Source organism: Sander vitreus, chromosome 7 (assembly GCF_031162955.1).
Source record: "Sander vitreus isolate 19-12246 chromosome 7, sanVit1, whole genome shotgun sequence".
In the NCBI taxonomy this organism is placed as follows: Eukaryota; Metazoa; Chordata; class Actinopteri; order Perciformes; family Percidae; genus Sander; species Sander vitreus.
In genome coordinates this window covers 17,864,924-17,891,656 of record NC_135861.1, presented here as the reverse complement: position 1 = coordinate 17,891,656, position 26,733 = coordinate 17,864,924, and the positions used below count along the sequence as shown (strand labels likewise).

Genomic DNA, 26,733 nt, shown 5'->3' with positions numbered 1-26,733 from the left:
GTCTAAGCTAAACCAACAACAACCAGCAATCAGAGACGTTACCTGGGAACACCTCTGCTGATCCTATTTGTTTAACAGGTCAGTGGCATGGGCCATCACCTAATAAATGGTTACACTTTTTTACATTTTATTGAGATTTTTATCACCCAGGATAAATGTAGGTCTTATCCAAAAACTACATATGGAAGTTGTCAGGCTTGAATTGGAACCCAAGTTTTGCACTGTGCATAATCCTGCTGTGGCTACAAAACAGAATTAAGTGGGAAAATGAAACGATAAAACCTGCATATGTCCTGTAAACAAACACAGTAGCATACACACAACAACAATTTTAAGGCCAAAATGCTAAATTACAGTTCGGTTGGAGATTTTGCCAGATCATGCATACCGCGGCAGCTATCATTTCAATATCTCTGGTCTAATTAGGCCACCTTTGCTTCATGACAATATTGGATTTACAGGATTTTCGATCAATGTGATGAAGTACCTTATAATGTGAGGTATTTGATTTACCAGATAACAGGTTATTTTATGTATGTGATAAGCGGCTTCTTAATTGAGTTCCTAGAAAATGTACAATATCTTGATACATATCCATAAATACAGTATCTACAGTATATTCCCATAGGATTACATATATTTTGATATACTTAGATTGTATTAATGCCTGAAAGATGAGCTGATTAATCGATTAGTCCAGCAACAGAAAATTAACTATGTGCTAACTAATTAACTGGCAGCTATTTTAGATCGAATCATTTTAAGAAACAATGCTAAAATTCTCTGGTTCCAGTTTCTCAATGTTTTGTGGTTTTAATCTTGTATGAGAGTAAACTGAATATCTTTTCGACTGTTGGTCAGACAAAACAAGACAGTTGTCTTGTCCCCTTCAGCTTTTTCACCATTTTTATTGTACTTATCGATGAACTGAGAAAATAATTCAGTTTGTAAAATTTCAGTGTAGTTACTTGCTTACTTGCTATCATCAGTTCTACTGCCTCATCCATCACCCAATTGACAGTGCAACACAGAGTCAGTCTGTCTGACATGTGAGAGCAGAGCTGCAGCTGGGTTTAAGCACATCGTAAAATACAGTTCCACAGGAAACAACTATCTTGAACAAAAATACACCCAAACATTGCCACACATTATGGTCTGCCTTGGCTCGTTGCTGGGTTTATGCAGCATGTGTGTAAGTGTGTGGCTGTGTACCAGCTGAATGTGCATGTGGCTCAGTCTGTATTTAGAATTTAGAATATAGAGTTTTCAAGCATACACAGAAGGCACAAGAGATACTGCTGAAAGCTCTAGATATATTTGACGTTTCATGATGCCACACGAACAAACAACACACGCACATCCATCAAACTGATTGCTTTTTTTTCCTCAGGTGATCTCTTTTTGACAGCCTCATCTGCGTACCATGTGTGTTTATGTGTGATGTGTGTGTTTCAGATTGTGCCTTTATATTTGTACTGTCAAAGCACACGTTTAACCTCCTCCAGTCCACCTCGGCACAGAGGAATAAACACGCACAAACGCACACACACACACGCACACACACACACACACACACACACACACACACACACACACACACACACACACACACACACACATTCCTCTTTGTGTCTAAACCTAATCAGGAGGACTAGAGGTGATATGTTCATTGGTTGTTACCTTGGCGAGGTCTCAACCTTCTTTTCTGAGAAAGTAAACTCCTCTTAAGTCTCTTAAAGCTTCCTCATCCTACCCTCTAAGTAGATAGTGCTCTGACTTTTAAGCAGATAGGGCTGTGGTTAAGGAGATATGGCGAGTGTGTTTATGTGTGTATGTTTGTGTTTGGGGTCAACGTTCAGAGCCAAGTTTTAGGACTGTGGAGATCTGGGCTGAGAGGATAAGAGAGAAGTTTAAAGGTTTTAACTCTGTGCTAAATGCTGCACAGAGGATCTTGGATTTATTAGTAATATTTGTATCTGTCTGTCCACATGTCTGTGTTTCTAAGGCAGTCAGTGTGTTGCTCATCCTTTCTGGTTCTGTTATGGAATCTACTCAGCCTTTCATAAGGGTTTCCAATTTTAAATGGATTTTGACACAGTCAGCTGCCCCAAACCACCACTGACTATCTCTCAATATCTTCTTTCTCATGCTTGTGCATTGACACACCAATCACGTGAGCATTCTTTGCATTTAAACCAACAACTGTTCAAATATAGTGTACACAGATGCAGTGTTGTTTGTGCTCCGATATGCTCATTAACCGCTCATGTCACATATCAGATATTATCTTCAAGGGTCTAATATCCTGTTGCGACATCCTGGTGAAGCGGATACACGTAGTGCACGTGTGTTTGTGCACATTTTGGTGCATTAGTGTGTGTTTGTCCGCCTTGTCCAGATGTGCAGGAATGGCTGTATGTTGTAATGCTTCCTGTTTTGCAAACTGTCTGAGGTCAGCAGAGGGCTGTGATGCTACTCTGAGTGAAGACAGACGACAGAAAAAGAGAAGACAAGGAATATTATACTTAATGGTCATGTCAAACAAATTACAAAATAATGAACCATTTGAGTAGCTAAGCAGGTTCATATACACATTGTGACAGGTGTATATTAGAGTGTTGATACGTGGCCAGACCCGTCGGGTTTGGGCAATTTTTTTTTTTACAAATGATGTTCGGGCTTAGGTCGGGTTCGGCCTACCTGATGTGCTTCAAGTTCTTCTTTTTTTTCCGATCAACTTTTTTTATTGCCACCTTCAGACATAAAAAACAAATTACACAACGTGTGACAGGTAATAGCAGATGGTGCACAGAACAGATAAACACAAATTGAACAAGAACAAAAACCCTCTCCTACCCCCCACCCTCTGCGGTCTCGAGGAAAACAAAACAAACAAACAAACCTTGCCTAATCACTCTCCACTAATTCTTGTGGGGTTGAGGTCATTAAAGGTGCTGTAGGTAGGATTGTGAAGATCCAGGACTTAGCCAAAGAATTTGAACATCGACAACTTCTCAGTCCCTCCCCCCCTTTCTGCTAAAGCCCAAACGGTCTCCTAAGCCCCTCCCCCCACAAGGGAGAATGAATGCGTGTGCCTGAGCAGTGATTGACACGCAGTTAGACACCCCCGCTGGCCCTGATTGGTGCATCTGAACAGGAAGCGGTGAATTTTTTTTTAATTACCTGCTTTATGTAGTTCTACTGGAACATAGGGTCAGTTTCAGCAAATATGACAGAAAGTTAGTTTTATAAGTCTTACCTACTGCATCTTTAAGTCTGACATTTGTGCTGCTGCGCTTTCCCATAGCTTGATAGTTGATGATTTGGCTTTGTTAATCCTTGCTGTAGAGAGCTCAACTATGTCCAGGAAATACACCAAGCACTGTTTTATACAAAGCGAGGGAGGGGGGGAGCCAGCGTTGAGCTATCATTTTCTTGGTTGTGGTTGAGCCGGCTAGCCAAATCTTCCTCTGTCTCCCAAGCAGGTGTAATTTAGAGTCATCATTAAGTAACAAAACAATCGGGTCAGTATTCAACATCCTATCACACATCAGATATTACTGATGTTGTTTTATTCCAGAACTCATGCACCTGTTCACACTCCCAGACCATCTTCAAGTTCTTCTTAATGAAATAGTGTAAATAAAAATGATGGACCTACTGTCTCTTTCGGGCTATGTGACAGCGCATGAACGCATGACTGGTTATTTCAGGCGGCATATATTCATGTAACACAAACTCAGTGCTTAAAAAACAGAATGGCTGTTGGGTTCGGGTCGGGCTTTGTTACTACTCTCTCCGGTCGAGGTCGGACAGAAATATGCAAATATATGATTCAAGATGCTGTTACTGTTTTGCTTATTTCTCGCCTTTAGCTGTAATTTGAGAAAGTTTGTGAGAATGTTTTTCCTGCTTCAGAACAGACAAAGCACCGCCCCAACTTGCATGTGTCGCTTAGAGCTATGTTGTTTCATTGCTCTAATTGGTGTAGGTCACATTTTGTTGCTGTGATTGGTTGTAGGTCTATTCAATTGAGTCCATAGGCATTTTGGTCTGCACAGTTGATGATGCCCCTTGGATATCAAAAATGAACTGAGAAGTTCAGACTGATATGCATTTGTGAATTAGTCTGGCCACGCTATGCTAATTTTTTGCCACCTTTTTGCATCCTGATTTTTATGTCACTTGTCAGGAATGCTGTATAAAACACTTTGGAAGTGTATGACTATTTTAAAGACTAACACTTCGCCGGAGGAGGTCCAGACCTTTTATGATGTAGTAGCAGCGATGCTCAACCACACACATCTGTCATGTGATAAGGGTACTGTAGCCAGAGGAGTGTTACGGTGACATTAACATATGTGCACACACGTGGACAGGACAGGGACAAATGAACTCCGGAGGGAAGGAAGGAAAGAATAGAAACAGGAGCCATTACTCAAACCTATATTCATATGCTGCAAAACTGTACCTCTCGCTGGTAAAGACACACACTCATGTGCAGGCAGATGGATGAACAAGCATGTACAGTCACTGCACCGAAACACACTGTCAAAGAAGGATGCAAAGTTACTGCACAAAACACACACACACAATGGCAGACTACTCCTGAAAGGACAGAGCCATTAGTGTGTCTTTGGGGAGTTTTTTCTTCTTCTTTCTAATGGAGAGGAGAGTCAAGTGACCCAAGAGTGGAAACCAAGTGGACAGCAATTTCACTCTCTTATTTTTTCACTGTCTGCTAGACAAGTAGCCACCAGACATCCACATCATGAAACATACTCTCTCTACCTATTCTACTTTTGGCAATATTGAATATTTGTCTCTTATTGTCAACTAATCCCATGAAAAGACCAAAAAACTAAACTGAATTTATCCCACCAACAAGTATTGCCTGTGTAGCCAATGCCTCATATAGCTTATTTTTTGTGTCACAGATGTCCATTGTTGTCCAAAGACTATTAAAAACACCATCAGTCTTGAGCACCATGTGAACATCTGCCTAAGCTTTGCTGTCTTGTGGATTCAAAAACAAGCTCCTTAATATTGCTGCTAATTCAAAAGCCAGCAATTCTGTTTAATGGGCTTGTGACCAGACCACACACACACACACACACACACACACACACACACACACACACACACACACACACACACACACACACAGACAGATCGAAAAGGCAGTGCTTCACTTTATTGCCATTGTACAGTTATGTTGTCTTGCCATATGCACTCTTGTTGTGAAGTAGGAAGAATAGGACAAATTAAAATGCCCTCTTTCTTTCATCCTTTAAACTTCCAACGTTCTATTTCCTTTGCTTCTTTGAAGTATTTATGTCTCTTTGGTTTGTCTGAGAGCAGACTTTCATTAGGATGCAAAGGTTGTCCTGCACATGCAGTACATGCACGCACTTACAATAACACTCTCACTTTAACTTGCTGACTCTCATTCCAAGAGTCTGAGTGGGCCATTATAAAAGGCTCCTCAACTAGTTTGGCAGCCTCTTCAGAGCTAGAGTTTATGTTCACAACTGTATTGAGATGAGGCAGGTGGAGCGCACCCGTCCCAACACATATATGGACATGCACAGAGGCACTTCTACACACACACACACACACACACACACACACACACACACACACACACACACACACACACTCAGTTTCAACCAGATCAGTGTAATTCATCTGCACCCCTGGGGAGCTTCCAGGGCTGACAGGGATATTTGCATCCCTAATTCCCCCATCGCCACCACCACACCCCCTCCCCATGCCAGCTGGGACCAACAGGGCCAGAGCAGAGGCAGGACAGGAAGTCTTTTACAGACACGCGCACACACATACATATACACACAGACACATGCACAATCATGCAGACCGTATCTAATCAATTTGACGCCGATGTTAAACAAAGCTCACGTTTAGGGTAATTAAAATCGGCCAATTTAAAGCCTGCGTGTGGCTGAGTGTGTCAGACTTTGTCTGTTTGCATGTTTAAGGGGTTCTTTGTTCCCATTAAACCTTTGTATGAACAGATTAGAAAAAATAACATTTTAAAGCTTAAATGTGGCTCTTTATAGCTTTGAATTGTTTGACACTGTGCATCACTACTTTTCTTGTGTGCACCACCAGCAGAACAAAGTAGTTCTATTTTTATGTAATTTTCTTTTGTTATGATACATTTGCGCGCTGTGTGAATGTGTGTGTCTGTGTGTGAGCGGCAGAAGGTTGGATCACAACGACTTCATCATCTCTCTGCTGAGCTGCCTGTCCCCAGGGCTGCCTAATCAATTGTCTATGGGGCCATTCTCTTTAGGAGAAATCAATCCAGTTTTATAAATCAGGTCTGAGTATGTGCATATGAGCAGACCCACCGTGCATATACATATGTGTGTATGTGAGCACAGTGCTTAGTCTGCAGCTGTTGTTGAGATTGACACCTCTGGCAGTTCATGATTTGCCCTCTTCACTCATTAGAAAGGTCTCTCCCCCTTCTCCTCCTTACTAGCCAGCTGGACTGATTCATAGGAGGGGTGGTTGTGAATGGGGTCTGTGTGGGAGGAAGGGTTGAGTGTTTTCAGGGTCATATGTGTTAGAAGACTTCTTCAGTAATATGTTTTTCCAGGGGCTCAGTATATAAAAATGGAATTTATGTTAAATATTTAACAAGGCAAAGATTCTACAGCCGTGATGAATAGAGGCACTGCTGGGCTTTGAGCTAAATACTAATGCCAGCATGTTCACCATCTTAGTTTAGCATGTTAGCGTGCTAGCATTTGCTAATGAGAACAAAACACAGCACAACTGAGGCTGAGGGGAATGTAGTTTTGCAGATATTTGCTTGTGAACCAAATTAATGGAGACATTTTTTACATGATGATGGCGCTAGAGGAAAAGTCAGGGGATCACCAGAGTTGTTACAATTCATCCTGAGGGTGACATAAATGTGTAAACTAATTTCCATACGTAGAAATTCATCCAAATGTTGAGCTGTTAACTCAAAACCACCAATGTGAACCTGGCGCAAGAGAATAAGACCGGGGATCTCCAAAGTCAGTAGGATTCATCTTCTGGGCACCTTAAATGTACAAAATGTTATGGTAATCTTTCTAATAGTTGATAAGATATTTCACCAAAAGCCAAAAATATCAATCAACCAAAGTATTAGGATTCATTGGATCATGAATGTCATCGTTGAGTGACATTGACATTTCAGTTTAGACCAAAGTGGTGGACTGAAGTGATGGACCACAACAGCTAGACTCTGTTTACTGTCAGTTTTTGTGAAAAGTTCTATCTTGCAATTTTAAAGCAAATTTCTTGAATGTGGAAACAAGAGATCCAGGTGAAAATCAGCAATATATAAACTTAAAAATGATGAACCCCAGATAAAGTGTATTTTTTTGACAAGAATGACTTTGTAACACAGTCGTGGTTGTAAAAGTACACTTTATTTTAATATTTTTGTTGTACCATCTCCTCCTCCTTTATAGCAAATCTCTTGCTGTGCTCATTTGGGAGTCAGCTGGCCAGTTCTAATGGTCTGTTGAACTGAACCTGAGGGGTGAACAGACTGTCCCATATCTTACCACTATAACTCTTATATCACCCTCCCCCCATCACACATAAATACACAGAGAGCAAGGGCCGAGGTCATGAGATGCAGCTTCGGTGTCCTAAACTAGTTTACTGTCTATGTGAGAATATATATGATAGAGGATGACGTGTAGATTCTTCCTGGTTTTCAGTCTCAGGTCTGACCCCTATGAAATGTATGTGATAGCAACAAAAACTTGGAGCGGGACCCCATATCAAGCTCTCAGATTGACATGTTTTGATATAAAAACTGTAAACTGAAACACGTTCTGTTTCCTGAGCATGAATACATGGTGTCTGTATCACTAAGTGGTTGAACCACTTTGGTTCTTATATTGCATCCAAATCCAATCTTCCAATCCACAGGGGAAGTTGTCTGTAGACACACACACGTATGAAGCAGTATGGCTGGATGGCCCAGCGTGAATCTACATAGCCCAATCTGAGCAGATTACAGCATATTAGAAATGCCAATGTGTTCCCTGGTGGATTTAAGTGAGAAAGCCTTTTGGTTTATTCTGAGAGCGAGGGGCAAAGGGGCACAGTGCATTGAGCGGGCACCAGGGCATTGTGACTGAGGGTGGTTGGAGAGGAGGGAAAGAGGGCTCCAGACAGATGGCAGGTGATGTGACTGTGCACTGGCTGGATAATATTGGAGTGTGAGACCTGTCTGGTCTTAAAGGTCTACTCTGTGGTTGTGTCAGTCTGTCTGCCATCATATTTAATTTAGTTTGCTCCACTGCCATCTGGAAAAACAACTGTAACAACTGTTTCCTCTGTTATGTCTTTTCCTTGTGAGGTTTTTATTATTTTCGCCTGTTTCCCTGTTGTACCCTGTTTCAGGGTTGTTTAGTTGGTCACTGTGTGTGGGGACTGAACTGATATGAGTATCAGTCTGCGTGGTTATTTGAGCATAGCCAATAGAGGAAACATCCATGATCATCATTAACAGTATCAACTCATATTTGGTCATTTCTTTACAGTGTATTTATTATTATTAACTCCATGTGCATCTGTACGAATATATATTTGTGAATGTTTTTTGTCATCCACTAATGTAACATGGCATTTCATGTCTAAAAATATCCCTTTGTGTTTGTTTATGTGTTTGTTTGCTTGTGTGTTTGTGTGTTTGTGTGTATGCATGTGTGCAGACCCAGAGTCCCAGAGGAAGAGGACAGTCCAAAATGTTCTGGACCTTCGACAGAACCTGGAGGAAACCATGACCAGCCTGAGAGGAGTGCAGCTTAGCCACAGGTCAGCCACACACACACACACACACACACACACAAACACACACACACACACACACACACACACACACACACACACACACACACACACACACACACACACACACACAAAAGAAAAAGAAAACAAACATTAAAAGAGAACAGCAGTTGAGATGGGCAGATTCTTATTGACATTGCTAACCGTGTGTTGGGGTGTGGTGCTTAACTGCCTATGGGCTCTCAGATCAATATCAGTATTCCTGATAGACCAGTAGCCATTAGTCTGTCATTTTCCGCCTGCTCTCCCTCTACATTGGTTAATACGGAACTGAAGCAGGATTAGCTCAAAGCTGACTTCAAAGCCGACCCTGCCAATGCAAACTCATGACTTATATTCATACACACAAGACATGCAATAATGCTGTGATTAAGTGTATGTGAACATTCGTGTGTCCTCTCCCTCCCTCTGCTACTGTCTTTCATTCACCGATTCTTATTGCATTCAGCGCATCTTCAGTTTTTGTCCTTGAGAGCTTCCCCTCTGTCTGCCTGTCCGTGCGTCTCCTGCCATGTATCCTCTCTCTGTCCCTCAGTGGGAGCTCCCTACATGAAGAGCAAATCAGCAGATGGTTACCTGCTGGAATACATTTCCTTTGCCATTCATACTTTTATCTTACTGTAATAACCTTGAATCACTCCCGCTGTCCCTGAAGACATATTCTGCTTTAAGGCCTACAGCCTGTCAGTGCAAGTTTCCTGTGCAAACAAGATGTAATATTTCCTGTGAAGAACGAGTGTTTAGAGTGTGAGATTTGCATGAATTAAACAAATGGATTGGCGAGCAAGGGAATTGTTTTGTCTACACATACTTTCCATGATATATACTAAATGCATAACAAGCAGAAATTCTGTAAAAATCCATTTTAACAAGATGGGTAGCATCCTCTCTCTCATCCTCTCGCCACGTCTTCCCTGCCTGTTTTATGTTAGTGGTTAAGCATTTCATTTGAAAATGTCTCTCCATTGATGGTTTTTGTTCAGATGATTCTGTATCCTGCAGACAAGATTCATTTTAATGTAGCAGGCAAATGCACAAACTGTCAAACACTTTGAGAGCCAGTCACTTTTATTATGCTAATGCTCATCATTTTCACCCTAAGCACTAAGCAGTGATGTGCCGTGCTGCTTCAGCACAGGGAATGCATGATATTGTGATATTGTGATGTTAGTGATGCTGGTTTTTCTACTCACACAAATGTGCGCCGGCATGAAGTGCTATGCAGGTCACAGAGGAACATAAAGGCATGTATGTGTTTACAAATATACAAAGGCACACTGCACACACCTGGAAACCAATAATCCTTAAGCTTGTATAAAATCACTACACGGCCTTATACACTGAGGTCCCTTTGAGAGAAGAGGATGCAGGGTGGGGACAGGAGGAGAGATGATTGGATGGGGGAAGCACATCCTAAACTCTTAAAAATGAGGAAATGGAAGATAGACATTCACTTCCTGTCTGTTAAAACTGTGCTGAACCTTTCAACCCTTCAGAGGAGCACATTGCTGTGAATATTTCTTAAGAAACCCTAAAACGTATCCTCTTTTTCATACCACAGCTGTGTGGAGGGGACCATGTGCTACGACAGCGATGAAGCTGCTGCATTCTCAATTTCCAGTCTATCAAATCGCTCCTCGCCGTTGTCATGGCGCCAGGGTCAAGCCAGCCCCCGTCTGCAGGCTGGTGAAGCTCCGTCCACAGGTAACACCCAGTCAGACATCCCTCTCCGGATCAGCAACACTGCTCGTATCCAACTCATCGAAGCACTGGACGACTCGGATCCGTCCCTCCTGAAGGGAGATTACCTCAGCAACAGCAACCTCGACAGGAAGAGCCCAAACGAGGATGATGATAATGATGATGATGATAATGATGATGATGATGATGATATTGATGATCTGGGGAATGGGTAAGTTTTGTTCTTTGTTATTTGAAAATGTGTTTTTATACCTGCTTCATTACCTTGAGTAGCATAAAGAACATGTTATAACCTCATGACGCCTGCAGGAACCAGGACACTTGTGTCTCGGTAATTACTTTAGCATTGCTTGTGAGGTTAATCCTGCCACCTGCCAACTGTTACAACGCGGCAGCTGCAGTCAGGCCAGTAATAAGTGGTTTACCAGCACAACAAAGCCTTGATCAGCCTCTCTGTGATGCATCACAAGCCACCCTCATAGTATCTGCCTTGACACTGGCAGCTGTAGCCCCCCTGATGCAGCTGGCTCTGCCACAGTCAGAAAACAGCCCTCTAGCAGAGGTCGGGAATGATGTCACAATCATCGAGCCCCCTTGCAGAGATCATCTTGTCAAATTTGCCAGCAGGCTTCCATGTGGTGGACCCCTCGCAGTGTTGGCTCACCCGAGCCTCCCTGGCAGAGCTAGAATGCAGATGTCTTTGGAAAACTAGTAACTCTTTCTGCATAGCCAAAGCGGGATCATTCAGAGCTGTCAGGGTCAGAAAGAGGTTTGTTTTGAACTCGCCATGGATTCCTTGGATCAAAAGATTTAATGTTGAGATCACATCAGAAAAGAAAAAGTGAACTATTTCAGTTTAGAAATGTTTGTTGTGTTTGTTGTGTTGTGTAGTGGTTGTTACCCGGTGGTGTATGTCTTTGAAATGTCATTCTCCCTTATAATTGGAACATCTTCTTGTTTCTGACATCAAACATACACACCCGTCAGCTAACACTGATCACTTTACAGGAAAGGGTCTCTATCCTTCGTTTGTTATCTGCTATAAAATGGACTAGAGAGGAATATCCCAATCATGTTACGTAATGTGAATGTGTTTGGGTGTCTGTCTGGGTGTTATTGATTGTGTATTGTGCCTTTGTGAACATTGTTTTTCTTCGAGAACTAAATCATAGTAGCAGTTATAGAGACCTAAATAGAGAGACCTAATAGAGAGCTTGCTGGTAGATGCTGTTAGTGTTCAAATTGTTACTCATCTCCCTGAGTCTCCGTCAGTCTCATTAAGACAACACGTTACCTTGTGACTTGGTGACCAATCGAGAAGAATTACGTTAATTAATTATGTCTCTCATCAATCCACAAATAGAGGAAATTAAGTTTAAGATTGTCTGTTGCAGAATGACATACGTTGTGTTCCCTGGACTTCCTCAGTTAGTTTTGGAGAACTGACCAACTCTAAGCACAGTGAAGAAAAACACTTTATTTCGTTGTAAATGAGAGGATTTTGGCTGTGTGTGTGTGTGTGTGTGTGTGTGTGTGTGTGTGTGTGTGTGTGTGTGTGTGTGTGTGTGTGTGTGTGTGTGTGTGTGTGTGTGTGTGTGTGTGAAACTGCATGAGGAGGTATGACACAAAGATTGTAACTGGTTGCACACACGGCATCATGTTTCACTGACTAACTCTAAGCACAGCGAAGGAAACACATTATGTCTTTGTAAATGTGAGGATTCTGAGCGAGCTCATCCAACCAAACTAAAAGAAAACTCCTCTGCTGGCCACAGCTTGACATCTCTATGGTAACCACAAAAATGTACTCCCAGTCACCAGGAAATCAATTGCAACACAGTTCAGGTCCCTGTAGTGTTATTGTGTATCTGGTCATGGCCTTCAATTTGTGGTTCTACAGGTTTATATTGTGCTTTGTGTGAGGAGGCAAAACAAAAGGCAACATTTGCTGGCAGGCCAAAGGATTAAGAAAGAGAGATGATAGACAGACAAACAGCATGAGCTTGCAGACAGACAAAGAAAAATAGAAAACACAATCCTTTTTTATTATCTCTTTCTGCGATTGAATGAATTAAGATATTAAAGTAAATGTATCATGAATCATTATGTCTTTATAATCTTTAAAGACACATTAGGTGAGTATTCAGGCAAGGGGTGGAGTATTATATATATATAATGTAATCCATAACAATATTCCTTCAACAAATCCTTCCCTTGTAGAGATTGTAAAGTTGTTGAGATTGTGTCAGAGAGGTGTTTTTTCTATGGACTTGGTTTTTTCTTGGACTAACTAAGATTATTATCACCATCGACTTATCTGTTGAATATTTATCCAATAAAAGTAAATGTTTATTCTATATAACATCCAAAAATGGCAAAATATGCCCAGAGCCCAAAGTAACTTTGAGTTTGACTTCGAGATATCTTCAAGTTGTTAAAGATATCCAATACACCATTATAAAAAAAAAGAAAACAGAGAAAAGCAGCAAATACTAACATTTGGAATGTTGTGATAAATGTCAAACTATTATCTATTATCAAAATAAATTTTCTGCAGATCGACTAATCTCTTAATCAACTTTTCATGTTGGCATTCATTGAATCATATATATGGTCATTTTGAGTCTGCAGGCTGCTGTCCGGTGGCTGCTGTGGCTTCAAACCAAAGAAATATGTCTTTACCACTAGAGGGAAGGCTTGTGCTGCTGTTCCCTCTGCCTTATGCTGGATTACTCTCCCTTATCTCATCATTTATTACACATACTCATCAATTATACATAGAGGCACTACCCTGTCATACAGAGGTCACACTACATTACCATATATCGTCTCAGCATATATAATGCATAGGATTTCCCCACATAAATTATCTATCACAAATACACACATGTTCTTTGTTTGGGTTATGTAGTCCTCATCTCTTTGTTCTGTTAAATTGTGAGGAAACGCAGGATTTGACTCATCAGGGGCACTGTGACTCATTTCAGTTGTACTGGATAGGCGTGATTCACATTCCCATACAAAGTTTACCGTGACTGTACCGTGACCTGTCTGACACACAGACCCTATACTCTCTCACACACACACACACACACACACACACACACACACACACACTGAGTCGGGACCCTTAAGTCAGTTATCCGTTTCCTGTGCTTTTCTAGCCTGGGCCTCTTCTTGTCTGACGAGTACCACTTACATCTGGAACCAGACCCCTCCCAGTATCCCTCCACACTTTCAATCGCACACGTCATTCTTACCAGGAAACAGCGGGAAGGGGGAAGATGAGGAGGTCCTTCCCCTGATCGTGCATTAATCTTTAAAACCTGCATTAATCCGTTTTTTTTTTTTTTATAAACAATGCATTAATTGACGATCGTGTTTAATGTTAAAGAGGTTGCTGGCGGTAATAAACCAACAATTATGGTATAACTGCACTATTTATGGCCCATGATGCAGTTCATTTTCATCTCTCTTATCAACCCTGATTCCAGCAGCAGCAGCAGCAGTCAGCCGTTTTCAGCAAAACAAGCTCCAATAATGCAACCTGCCCAGCACTAAACAACAAGCTGTTAGCTGACAGCAGATAGCTAAAAGCAGAAGAAAGTGAAGAAAACTGAACATCTAGCAAGCTAAAGACCCAGATTTTTTTTCTCAGGAGTTGGTGGAAAACAGACATATTAGGCCAGACACATAAAGCTCCAGTGGAATGATTATGTTGCTTGCTTCATGTGCTAGATGTGTGAAGCTGGAATTCTGCTTCTGTGGAGATACACATAAACATCTTTGTGTGTAGTGTGGATCTGCACATTAAGGAAGCTGATTTGTTGATCCAACATCCTGTTGTGAGAAGTTTTCTCTGTTTTTTCTTTCAGTTTAGGCATACATTTCAGCAAAGCACTGCCACATAAGATCCTCCAGCAGTGCATAAGAATTAAATTCCTCTTCAAGGCACTTTCGTTCCATTACTCTTGTCTTTGTTCCATCCATTTACGTTGACAAATCCAAATTTTCACACATATATAGTGGTTTGTTTACACTGTCATTGTAACCTCTATTAGTAACCAGTAGGAAATTAAAATGTAGTACCTCGTCTGTATCACAGCGCGTCATTGACACAAACAATATAGTCCCATTTTCATAATAGAGACAAGTGAGCAGTCCACTGTCTAGAAAAAAATGAATGTTGTTTATGTTGTTTTTAAGATCCTAACCTAAGACAATTTAGTTTTAAGACAAAACATTATGTAATAGACAATAAAGTTTCATGAATCTAACACCACAAAGCACAACAGGGTAAATGATGTGCTTTGTCATTAGCTTGTTTCTCTTGAGATCAACACTTATTAGTCTGGCAATGTTGAGTGTGTGAAAGTGCATGGGGAGTAAATTGGGACCGTCTTGAAGTACCCATGTACCCATATTTGTGTGTCATTTTATGGCAAACCCGCACAACATATAAAGTCTACATACAGTACCTGTCTGAGCCTCATCTGGGCTGATAGTCGGTATTGATTGCCATTGTTGTCGTTTGACTGGTGATAATGGGCTCAACATGCACACACACACACACACACACACACACACACACACACACACACACACGTGCAGACGATTGGATGAGCGTGTTGCTTGTTTTCTGCCCTGCTGGGCGCAGTCGCTTTGGTTTCTGGATGGAAGACCTCCCATTCTCAGCGACCTCCCATTAGTAAACGTGCAGTCTCCATGGTTACGCTGCGAGACAGGCTGGTTCACTACATTAAACGTCTGAATTATGAAAATATTTGTTTGGAGCAGGACACACACACAGATACACTAAGCTCCCTTAAGCTTTTCAGAGTCTTCTGGTTTCAGTGTTTTGATTTAGTGCTGTCTGCTTTCTAGAAAGCAGAAGTGAGCTGGTTGCACTTAGTGTCAGTGTAGTACAGTACAGGGAAGTGAAACAGAAAGAGGAATGTTTTAATAGATAAGTCATCTGTTTTGATGCCTGGAATAAGCTTTGGTGTCATCTGTGGTTACTTTAACCTCCTGCCTGCCATTAAATGTTTGGTGGTATTCAAACACTGGAGGTCGTTATGGCCCTTAACTGATGGTTATCTGACCGTATCAATGGTTAAACACTTCTAATTAGGTGTAGCTTCTGGACCTTGTCATTGCCTCTAAGTCTTATCTCCAGAATGACAGGGTAGTTACTGACAGTCACAATCATATGTGTGTGTTTGGGTGAAGAGAGCAGTGTTATCTCTCTCAGGTCAAGCTCAATTCTGCTGTACTCTGACCCCACCTACTGGCCAGAAAACGAGAAACTCTTAATTTACTATCATTACACTACATGAAACACCTACAGTAGTTTACTTTTAGTCCAAACAAACGAGGCACAAAAACGGAATGAGACTTTCTCGTAATTGTCAGTTAATCCGCGGCGACTTTCACTGGTGCTAAAGAAAACATTTACTGTACTTATTTGCTTTTACTCACTTTCTTTTTCTGTCCATGTCTCCCTCTGTCTGTCCTCACACACATACTCAGTCAGTGCACACATGCACACACATGCGCGCACACACACAGAATGTAATGCAGCCTGACACATCTGATTAATGAATTCCTCTTCCAACATCTGGATCTGATTTAGGTTACAGGTGATGGAGCCGTTCTCTCACTTACTCACTCACTCTCACTCTTACAGATTCTCTTAATGTGATCCTCAGTGGACACACCCAGGGCTTCCCTCTTGCTAAGAGCCAGATCTTTACACTGTGACTCATACTGCGGTCCAGTTACAGACCCCCTCCCTGGCAAGAAAGACACACATTGAGTTCATATCATCTTGTGCACAGGAGTTTAAATACTTTTGTGTGCGTTTAGCTGTGTGAGTGTGTTGCTGTGTGCCTTCAAAGCAATGTGAGTTGAAAAGGTTAAAGGTGAAACTAATCTACTAACAAAGGAATAGAACTCTAGAGTGACTTTTTAGACTGATTTCAGGATTTTGGGACATAAAACTGTGTTGAAACAGAGACATTTTAGAATTATTTTGATTTCTCCTCCCGGTGCAGCTCAAAATACAGAAATATCTGATCTGAACTTTGTTTATGTTTTGCTGCTAGTATCTCTAGAATTTGAATCAAAAGCTTATAAGTCACTTTTACTTTCACAGTTATGTTGAAATGTACCAGTTGTTTTGCATGTTTAGCCCATTTACTGCAAGCTGTTTTGCTGTGCTGGAGCATTTAAAAAAAATGTCTATGTCTATTTTTCCAAGAAGTCATCGCTTTCGTACCAATTCCATATGCTATGAAAATCAGTTGGCAAATCCTTGAAAGCTGTGTGATGCATCACAGTAAATGTCAGGTCTGCTTTCATTTTTGTCAAAGTTATGTTATTGTGGTGAGACTTCAAATGAATGAATGACTTTAACTGTATTAATATGTAACAATAATGAATGTTTGCTGTGTAGGATTACACAACTCAAGCAAGTTTCAAAAGTCGGCCTGTTGATTTTAATACCATACAGAAATAAATAAGCCATAAAACTAAGAAAATACAATTTAAAAAATCTGAAATTCTGTCGGAATGCGTTGCATGCGTTGGAAATGGTCAGCACTGTTATTAACTACAGCATGATTTATAGTTAAAGTTGTTGATGTTGTGTTTTCTTTGGCTAATTGCAAGTGTGTTTTCGGATTTCACTTCCCAGAAATCTAAACAGCATCGTCGGGAATGTCGCCACACCCTCACCTAGTTCGTAATGCTGCAAATGCAAGGGCATTCATCAGTGGGCCACTGGCTCACATTCGGCGATACATATTGACTTGACAGACATTTATTTAAATGAAAATCTTTAAGATTATTTCTTTAAGGAACTAAAAGCTGCAGAAAATACTGGTATGGTCCTTTAGGATGAATGTATGTTAATTAAATATTTTGCAAAAAAGCATGCACATCCAGACCATAAATATTAGGTGCTGGACAGAAGAACGTGTAAAAGACAGAATTCATATAATATTTTCACAAAAGTATATATTAATATTTCGGCATCACGATTTCCCCGTCTCACTATGTCTTTCTCTCTGTCTGTACGACATTGTGTGTCAGAGACGGTTTGCAAGTCACATGAAATGTTGATGAGAGGCAGATTGAGGTGGGATTAAGGGGGGGTGATGGGGAATGTGTTGTTCTTGTCATCCACTACCTGCTCCTCTCTGGGCCTCTTTGGCGCTGTGCGGTGCTCCTGTGGCTCTATCTGCTCAGTGCAGCATGTAATCGATTACTTTTCCTGTCAGTATGGAGGGAACTTGCCTTAGTGGAGGAGTGCGCTCCTTCTTTGTTCCACCACGTGTGGGCAAAACACGTACACACACACACACACACACACACACACACACACACACACAAAAACACACACACATATACACACACACATATACACACATTTTTGATGCCAAGCACCATGATCACATGAGCATATATTAATATATATGAGTTATATGGAGATAACTTTGACATTGTGCATTGTTTGAGAGGCTTTTCAGTTTCATGAGTTAATATGATAACTATATGATAATTACATTTAGTTCATATCTAGTAGCTGAGTTTGTATTTTAATAGATTTTATTTATCTGCTTTGCTATTTTTCTCAGGGATGACATAATCGGCTCCAGCTGTAACAGAAGGACAAACAACGCTGCTGACAAACAATAATGACATTAATCTGTTTTTGTGCTAAAGTGGCACAAATACACACACATTCACATATGCAGTCACACATATGGAGTCATACACACACTAATACACAAACACATTAAAAGATTTAACAGTGAGTAACATATGGGGCTGCAGGGGGATTTGCAATCCTCGAAACCCCCTAACACCTCCTATTTCATTGTCCTTATGTACCTTCTTTTTATATTCTCTTGTGTTTGCTGAGGCTGTTTGAGCTACACAGTTTAATTATTAACCTTCTTAATTTACTATCATTACACTACATAGTTTACTTTAAGTCCAAACCAATGAGGCACAAAAAGTAAATGAGACTTACTCCTAATTGTCAGTTCATCCACGCAACATTCACTGTTGCTAAAGAAAATATTTGCTGTACTTCTTTGCTTTTCCTCACTCTCTTTTTCTGTCCATGGCCCTCTGTCTCTCTTCACATACACACGCACATGCACACACATACACCTACAGTTACACCCATACACTAGTGTTTGTTAATGTCCAAGCTGACTGCAGTCAATTGTTACAGGAATGTCTCCTGTCACTCTGCATGGATATGTTTAGTTTGACTACAGGCCATTTCATTATTGTGCAACATACTGGCGTTGAGCAACAAACTCATGTTCTGGATCGAAGCTTGGGAACTTACATCCCTTGGACCGGTTTTCCCACATTCTGCTCTGGAATGAAAAAAAAGTTTAAAGTCAAGAAAATAATTTTTTTCTCTGCTTCCTTGCTGTTTTATTCCTTGAACTTCTACCGCATATTTCTCCTTCTCCCAATATGACTATACTTTGTCTCTTGAAGGCCATGTCATTCAGCACCCAACCAAACACCAAAACCACTGCCACGGCTACTGTTGCCTAGACGCCCCCCACCCTCCCACTGAGGCCTGGTAAATCTCTATGGAGACGCTACGGCATAATCCCCGCTAATCCCTAGCTTCCTCTTATGGCAGGGCTGGAAAATAAGAGAACTCAGAGACTTGGTCAGTAGTGGGGGTATGGATAAGGGGGTTATGGTGGCCATGGTGTGTGTGCGCATTTGAAGGACCCCCACGTAGTTCAGAGGGATGTGTTTCCATGTCAACAATATGAGTGTGCAAAGGAAATAAACAGTGTATGTGTGACTGGACTCTTCTTAATTAACAAAGGTTAAAATGTCACGACTTCTGCCCGATGACCGATTTCACCCCATTTCCTTAAAGGAAAGAGACTGATCCCGCTCTTCCTGGAGATGTTTACTGAATTTACTTCATTTTGTTTTATTATGATATAATCACACCTGAACTATAGAATACATGAAAAGGAGGAAATTACCTGAAAATATCAACTGATGGTGAACATGATGCTATAACCAACAAGCATAGATATAAACCATGGTATACACTCGCATCATTTAGTCAACAAACCTTTGCTTTTATGACTTTGGAGGAAGGCTTCAGAGAAACGTGAATGAATATACAAAAAACTTATGCAAAAACAATGCAATGAAATATTATAAAATAAAGGTCATTTGAACCACTAAATCTACTACTTTTATCTACTACTTTTACCATCTTAAATCCTACTAGCTTTTCTTGTAGCTCTTACAAATCCTAAAAAGATGCCACAAAAGTAATACAAATATAGTAAGTAGGCAGAGTTAAGATTTTTAGCCAAGCTTGCAGTGTGGCTTCAGGGATGACAATGTCAGTCGGCTTGCTACTTTGGCCCAGACTTGAATGGATTTAGAAGAGATACAATACGTTGGTACTTTAGTTTATGAGCAAATACCTGCAAAACTAATGACATTCCCATCAGCCTCAGCTTACCTTGTGTTTAGTGCTATGCTAACATGCTAAACTGCGATGCATAACATGACTTGTGTTAGCTTTGCCACTGCATGTTAGCATGCTTAATATTCTTTTTTCCCCATTACTATTTGAAAAACCGAATAACTTTAAGAACAGGGACACTGTTTCTGGAAATGGACGATGTCTCAGATGTGGATATCTCAAAACCTGTGGAAATTAAAAAGAGAGAACATTTTTATACAAACCTTTTAAAATTTGCATTTGTTGTGTAATTGTGTTCTCTTTTACCATTTTATGTAAAACATTGTTACGTGTTAAGAGTACCTTTCTTGTTATTACAGTAATAAAGGAGATTGAGGAAATGATCAGATTAATTCCTGAAGGCTGGTTCCCACAGTAAAAGACACACACACACACACACACACACACACACACACACACACACACACACCTTGCTTACTCATTCATGCCCTCCCTCTACATCTATACAGCCTTTAAAGTACATTGCTTAGTTCCTCTATAGGGGGTAAATGAAACTGCATGGTTAAGGACAAGCTTTTGGATTGAAGCTGCCTCAAATCTATGCTACACACACACACACACACACACGCACACACACACACACACACACACACACACACACATACAACATGCACACTAGAGCTAAGCCTTTAGAGGGTTAACAGTGGGGTGTGATGCGGTTTGTAATGCGCATATGAATTAACTTTGCTTCCCTCCCATTGACTCCCACCGTGTTATTCTTTGGAGTTATTTCGACATTAGTCACACACCTTTCTTTCTGCCCTCCCACCATCCTTCTCCCTTCCTGTTCTCCTCAATACACCATATCTTAATCTCATCCTCCCTGTGTGCACCAGTGCTCCCAGCAGTGAACATATCCTCATTATTTTCCCAGAAGACATAAGCTGAACTGGTTGCAGAAACCTGTTGAGCAATATTTAAAATGTATCGCACGTTGGCTTTTTTGTCGTTCTTCTTGTTCCTCTTGTTCCTCTCTGTCTCTTGAAAGACAGACCATATTTGACGTCAGGTTTTCTGAGCTACTTCAGTAGTAGTAGTAGTTCTACTTCATATTGTCCTCAGTAGACCTCGAGAATAGCGTCCTTTCTAAGCAAGAGACCAATTAGATGCTTTTGGTAGTCCAGACATGGAGGGTCCCTCAATTAACCACAAGAGCACCTTTTCAAGACGGGGGATGCACACTTTGATGTTCAAACCCAAGTGTGTGACTGTGAGGTCATGCTTTCAGCATTTGGGTTTTTAAAACCTCAGGTCTTAGTTAGTGAGCTACTAGACTGAGCATGCAGGCTGGTATACAAACTATGATTTGACTCTTCCTCTGGGGGGGGAGGCTATTTGTGTGTGTGTGTGTGTGTGTGTGTGTGTGTGTGTGTGTGTGTGTGTGTGTGTGTGTGTGTGTGTGTGTGTGTGTGTGTGTGTGTGTGTAGGGACAGGAGGAGAGTGAGGAAAGCAGGTGTTGTAGTGTGATGGTTTGTGAATTAATGAAAGTGCAAAAAATAGAAAGAGAAACAATAGAAATGGAAAATTCTTAATTTACATTGACAGAAGTAACAATCTGATGAATGTGTGTGATGTGGGTGCCTAATGTTTTTTTTAGATACAGTTGTGGCTTAGAAAGTGTTGCATGTGCTTATGTGTGTGTGTGTGTGTGTGTGTGTGTGTGTGTGTGTGTGTGTGTGTGTGTGTGTGTGTGTGTGTGCGTGCGTGCGTGCGTGCGTGTGTGTGTGTGTGTCTTCCTGGTCTGATAAAAGGGATGAGCTTTCCCAGGTCGCTTGTCTCTTTCATCAGCAGAGGAGTAACGGGTTCCCAGGGTCATATGGATGACCCTGCCTGTATACTGTCATTATAGAGTTACATCACCACCTAATTACAGTGGCATACTGCACCAGAACGCACACAGACATTGAAAACAAGCACTGTGGTCTTATATACTGAGTAAAAAGGAGGGCACGAAAAAGAGACACTCTTTGATGAGGAGAAGCAAATAAACAGAGGGTCACAGAGGGCATGTCTGGGCATGAGTCAGTGGTCAAAGTAAAAGCTGGCCTGACTGAAGCAGAGCGCGTTCCAACTACTCTTTCCAGAAACTCAGATGATAGTTGACATAAATTAGAGCAAAGGCTCATGAGGACTTAAGGAGGATTGTATGTGTGTGTGTGTGTGTGTGTGTGTGTGTGTGTGTGTGTGTGTGAATGTCGGAGTGTTTGTGTGTATGCATGCACATAGAAACTGTTTTCCTTTCTCTTTATTAGTAACACTAGGCAACAACGATGGCAGCGGCTCTACACACCTGCAGTTCAGCATGCCAATGTGCCAATCAGACCCCCAAACACACACATACTCACACACAGTGTGCCCACCTGGCTCTGCATGGTACGGGTGAGCAGTAGCCTGAAGAATCCTGTCTTTGTTCCCTCTGCACTTAAAAAGAGTGTGTTAATGGTCTCTTTTTTTCTTTCTCTGTGGGTGTGTTTTCCAATCTTGACCACTCACACTATTTTCTTCACTGAAAAGACAGTGTTAATTATCTCAATCTCACCCCCCTCCTCTGTCTGTCGGTCCCTCTCTCTTTCTCACCCTTTATTCACTTATTGAACAGACCTAACAGACAGGCAGATCTATTCACTGGGGTCCACTCAGTGGTTAAAGTGTTTAAACACCGCTGGATGTGAGGGGACAGAGCTCAGGGAGGGGGAGTAGATACATGATACCCACTCTATTCCTCTGTCTCCAATAGCCAATACACACTCTCTTACAATAGAAACACTAAACTCATTTACCCTCCCTGCTTCATTACATCCTGATTGAGGCTTATTTATGCCACCGTTGGTTTGGCTATTAGCCAACATTTCTCCTAGACAGTTGGCGACTGTTGAACGATATGTGTAATACATTTGTTTTATTAGAGATATCTATGTGTTGTTATGGTCTCCCCATAATAAAGCCTATAATATTTAAAGTTTAGCTTTTTATCATTTGACAGAAGTTAATAGTTTTTAAGTACATTTACTTAATCAGGAACTGTAGTGAAGGTTTACCATACTTTACTAAAGTATATATATATATATATATATATACACACACACATATATTTACACACACACACATATATATATATATATATATATAAATATATATATACACACACACACACATATATATTTACACACACATATATATATATATATATATATATATATATATATATATATATATATATATATACACATATATATATGCCACTTTTTGCTTATGAACCTTTACATTTCACAGGGACTGTTTCTACTATTTAATCGACTACATGCATCTGACAGCTGACATCACTGGTTACATTGCAGATTAAGATTTTACATGTAAAACATATGACTGCACTGATGCATTGTTACAGATTAAAGTATCCAACCATATGAAATAGTTCAAATAAGCTCCACCTCCACTAGCTACAGCGTTCAAATGTTATGGATTAAAAAAGGAAAAGCAAGATATGCCAAAGAAAGATATATCCCAGGCAAAGGCATTTTTCACGACCTGGCAACCCAAAAATTGTTCTTACAAATGGCTTATTACTGTAATATAAAGCATGAATAAATTATGAACTATTAGTTAAGCCATGCTGAACATGTTTTGCTTTGTGAAATTTTGAATGCAATTCTTTTATTTGTGGTAGGCCTATAACATTTGTACATCGTGTTATTCATACTTCTACACGATTTAAAGGATCTATTCTCGAGTGCGAGCCTTCACCCGCGTTGACTTGGTATCAGAGGTTTGAGTGAGCTGTTTTCAGCGGGCTGTCTGGTGTGTTGATCAGAGATTTAAGAGTGTGAAAATGTCGCTTTAGAGAATGTGATGACTGCGTTTTTATCCTGTGACTGAATGCGCTTTAAAGCCTCTTTGCGTTTTTGGTAAAGGCACAGCTGGTCGCGATCAGCGAAACGGGGGCTGGAGGAGGAGGAATTTGGGGTGTTGCCTTTCTATCCATGCCTCCCTCCCTTGCTCATCGCCTCCCTCCCTTGGTGTGTGTGTGAGAAAGTGTGTGTCAGAGTGGAGGCACTGCGGGAGTGGGTCAGTCAGTTAACGCTGCTGACTCTTACAGGCGGTTACCGGTTATCAGCGGCGGAATCCACCGGGTGGATTCTCTCTGTCTTGTTTCAGGGGCCGGGATATGCCAAACGGCAACAAAGCGGCTTGAAAAGCTGGACGGCTGTAGAATGAGCGGGCGCGTGCTGAACGGGAAAATGCTGCAGCTCCCGGGTCCGCAGCGCGCGAGGAGGACAATGCACTTTCTGTCAAGGTAATAGGTGCGACCAGAGCCTGCATGTGACTGAGACTGCCGGATGAGAAGCTAATTGACACACTGGTGACATTGTTTTTGATTATCTTAACGCGATACAAACGGGAGGTGTCTGATAGTGGTGAATGGGTAGTAGAGGCTCCGGCGGAGCCAGTGCGTAATAAGCAGCAGCACGTCTCATTGATAAAACTCTAACAGCTGCATGGTGGCACGTTTCATTATTGTAACTGACATGGGCTCAGATTAGGCTGTTATGGGATGTTGTATCTCGGTCTAGACGCCGGGTAAAAAGTGGGCTTTTAGTGAGCGTGTATAGACGGAGCAACACAGCACATAGGCACAGACCTCAATGCGCAAAGCCATATGTTGAATCAGCACTGCCCTTTAATGTCGTTATACTGTATTCTTTTAGCAGCAGCATCTAAAAAGCAGCATGATGTTTCTGCTTCGCTTAAAAGGAATCTATATCAAAAGAAAAAACGCATTACTGCAAATCATCTAATGAGAATTAGTAGAGTGCCGATAGATTTGAATGATGCACGTGTACGCGCATAATGTGCGTGCGCGCCTTAAGTGTTTCTGTGATTTACGGTCGGCTGACATCCCCATTCTTTTAAGCTGCATGAGATGACAACTGGTTTGCTGGGGTTTGGTGGGCAGTCAGCAGTGGCAGGTATGCATGTGAGTGGGTGGGTGTGTTCGTATTGATCCTCTGCGGTACCCGCATTCTACTGAACGGTTGACCTACATTCTGAACGACGCCTTCTCCCGGTATATCTGCTGTGATTGGGTTAACTGCAGCAAGCCTCTTTTTTTGTACCATCCTCATACCCACGCCATGTGAAACTTATCTAATTGTATGTCTTAATGTGTGGGCTAATATAGGTCAGTTGGTCTGTGTAGGCTGTTGATGGTGACAGAGGAGATGCATACAAAGACTTGTATTTGTGACATAGAAATGAAGTAATTTAGTAAGATTTATAGAAATAATAATGGAGTTGACTTGCTTTAGAGACTCATTAGAACAACATGGACTGATATGCTCTTATTGATTCAGTGTGTGTGTGTGTGTAGGTTTGTAGCTTTGCTCTTTTTGGTCGACTGACCTCTAGTCTATACCATCCATCGACCCTTTATGTAAACCTATTAGCAGAGTGGTCTGATATCAGGGCATTTAGACACACCCAGCAGACACAAACACTTTCACCATCTAACCCATTGGCATACACTCACAAACATTTTCAGTTTTGAGTCCCAGAGGTACAACCAGGCTGTTTTTATCTGTGTTTGAGTTGGACACGTGTGCTTAAACAGACTGGCTGTCAAAAGGTTGATAAACTATATGATGGAGGCCAGAGGTGGTAGTAGTAAGTGTGGCTCTGCACATTTAGTGTGGGTGTCAGCATATATATATATGTGTGTGTGTGTGTGTGTGTGTGTGTGTGTGTGTGTGTGCGCGCGCGCACACGTAATGAAACATAAAACATGCATCATTGGCTAACCAGTTCCAGACAACACAAAGATTTGATCAACTCTATTAGTCATTTTGAAAGCAATCCAACATCAACTTGTCTGTCCCTGTGTGTTCTCATCTGAACAATATACAAATAGCTTGCTCAGCATGGCCCACCCCTATCTAGATCCTCCCCTGATTAACAACACAACCTCTTCCAAATAGCTGATTTGCAACATGGTGACATCAATGTGTGTCACACCCGAATCCCCTCAGTTTTCTTTTAGTTAAATACAAATGGAGCAACGGTCACTGTGATGCAGACCAGGCTTGTGTCATTGCTGATGTCATGTAGCTGTGCATGGGAAGTGTTGGTCAGTGCAGCTCTGATTGGTTGAATGCTTTAACACCTTCCTGACTTTAAGTGTCTCACTGGAGACCCAGCATGGTAATTAAAGCTGAAATCCATAATGTTTTTAATTAATATATCATAATTATACCCATCTGTATGGGGGAGTGAAGTGAACCGGCACATTCGCCACGCTATTCAGAAATGTTAGTCAGGTTTGTCAGGTGGCACCTGTCAGCTGGCAACCCCAATGTCCTCTAACTTAGACATTTTAGCAAATGAGGTTGTTTGTTATTTACACACACAAACACACAAATGGTGTCTATTGTGCTAGAGGGCTCAGGGTCCAAGATAGATTAAGTTGTTTTGGAAACACACTTTGGTGACTCAGACACAGAAGGGTCAGCAGCCTGTTGATGATGTTCTCACACCCTCATGATTCATAAACCGGTTTTTATTAATCTTCAGCACACACACATGTTCACACAAGGGCAGTTACA

General features: G+C 41.2%; 1 protein-coding gene across 5 annotated transcripts in view; it reads left to right on the top strand.

The window, feature by feature from the left end:
• Positions 1-26,733, top strand: part of nav1a (neuron navigator 1a) — an 86,423-nt gene that overhangs the window by 24,846 nt on the left and 34,844 nt on the right. For all 5 annotated transcript variants that reach the window (XM_078255072.1, XM_078255070.1, XM_078255071.1 and 2 more), the window contains 2 exons: positions 8,751-8,853; positions 10,448-10,798. In XM_078255072.1, the coding sequence (XP_078111198.1) occupies positions 8,751-8,853; positions 10,448-10,798 (454 nt within the window). The remainder of the gene's footprint in view (positions 1-8,750; positions 8,854-10,447; positions 10,799-26,733) is intronic.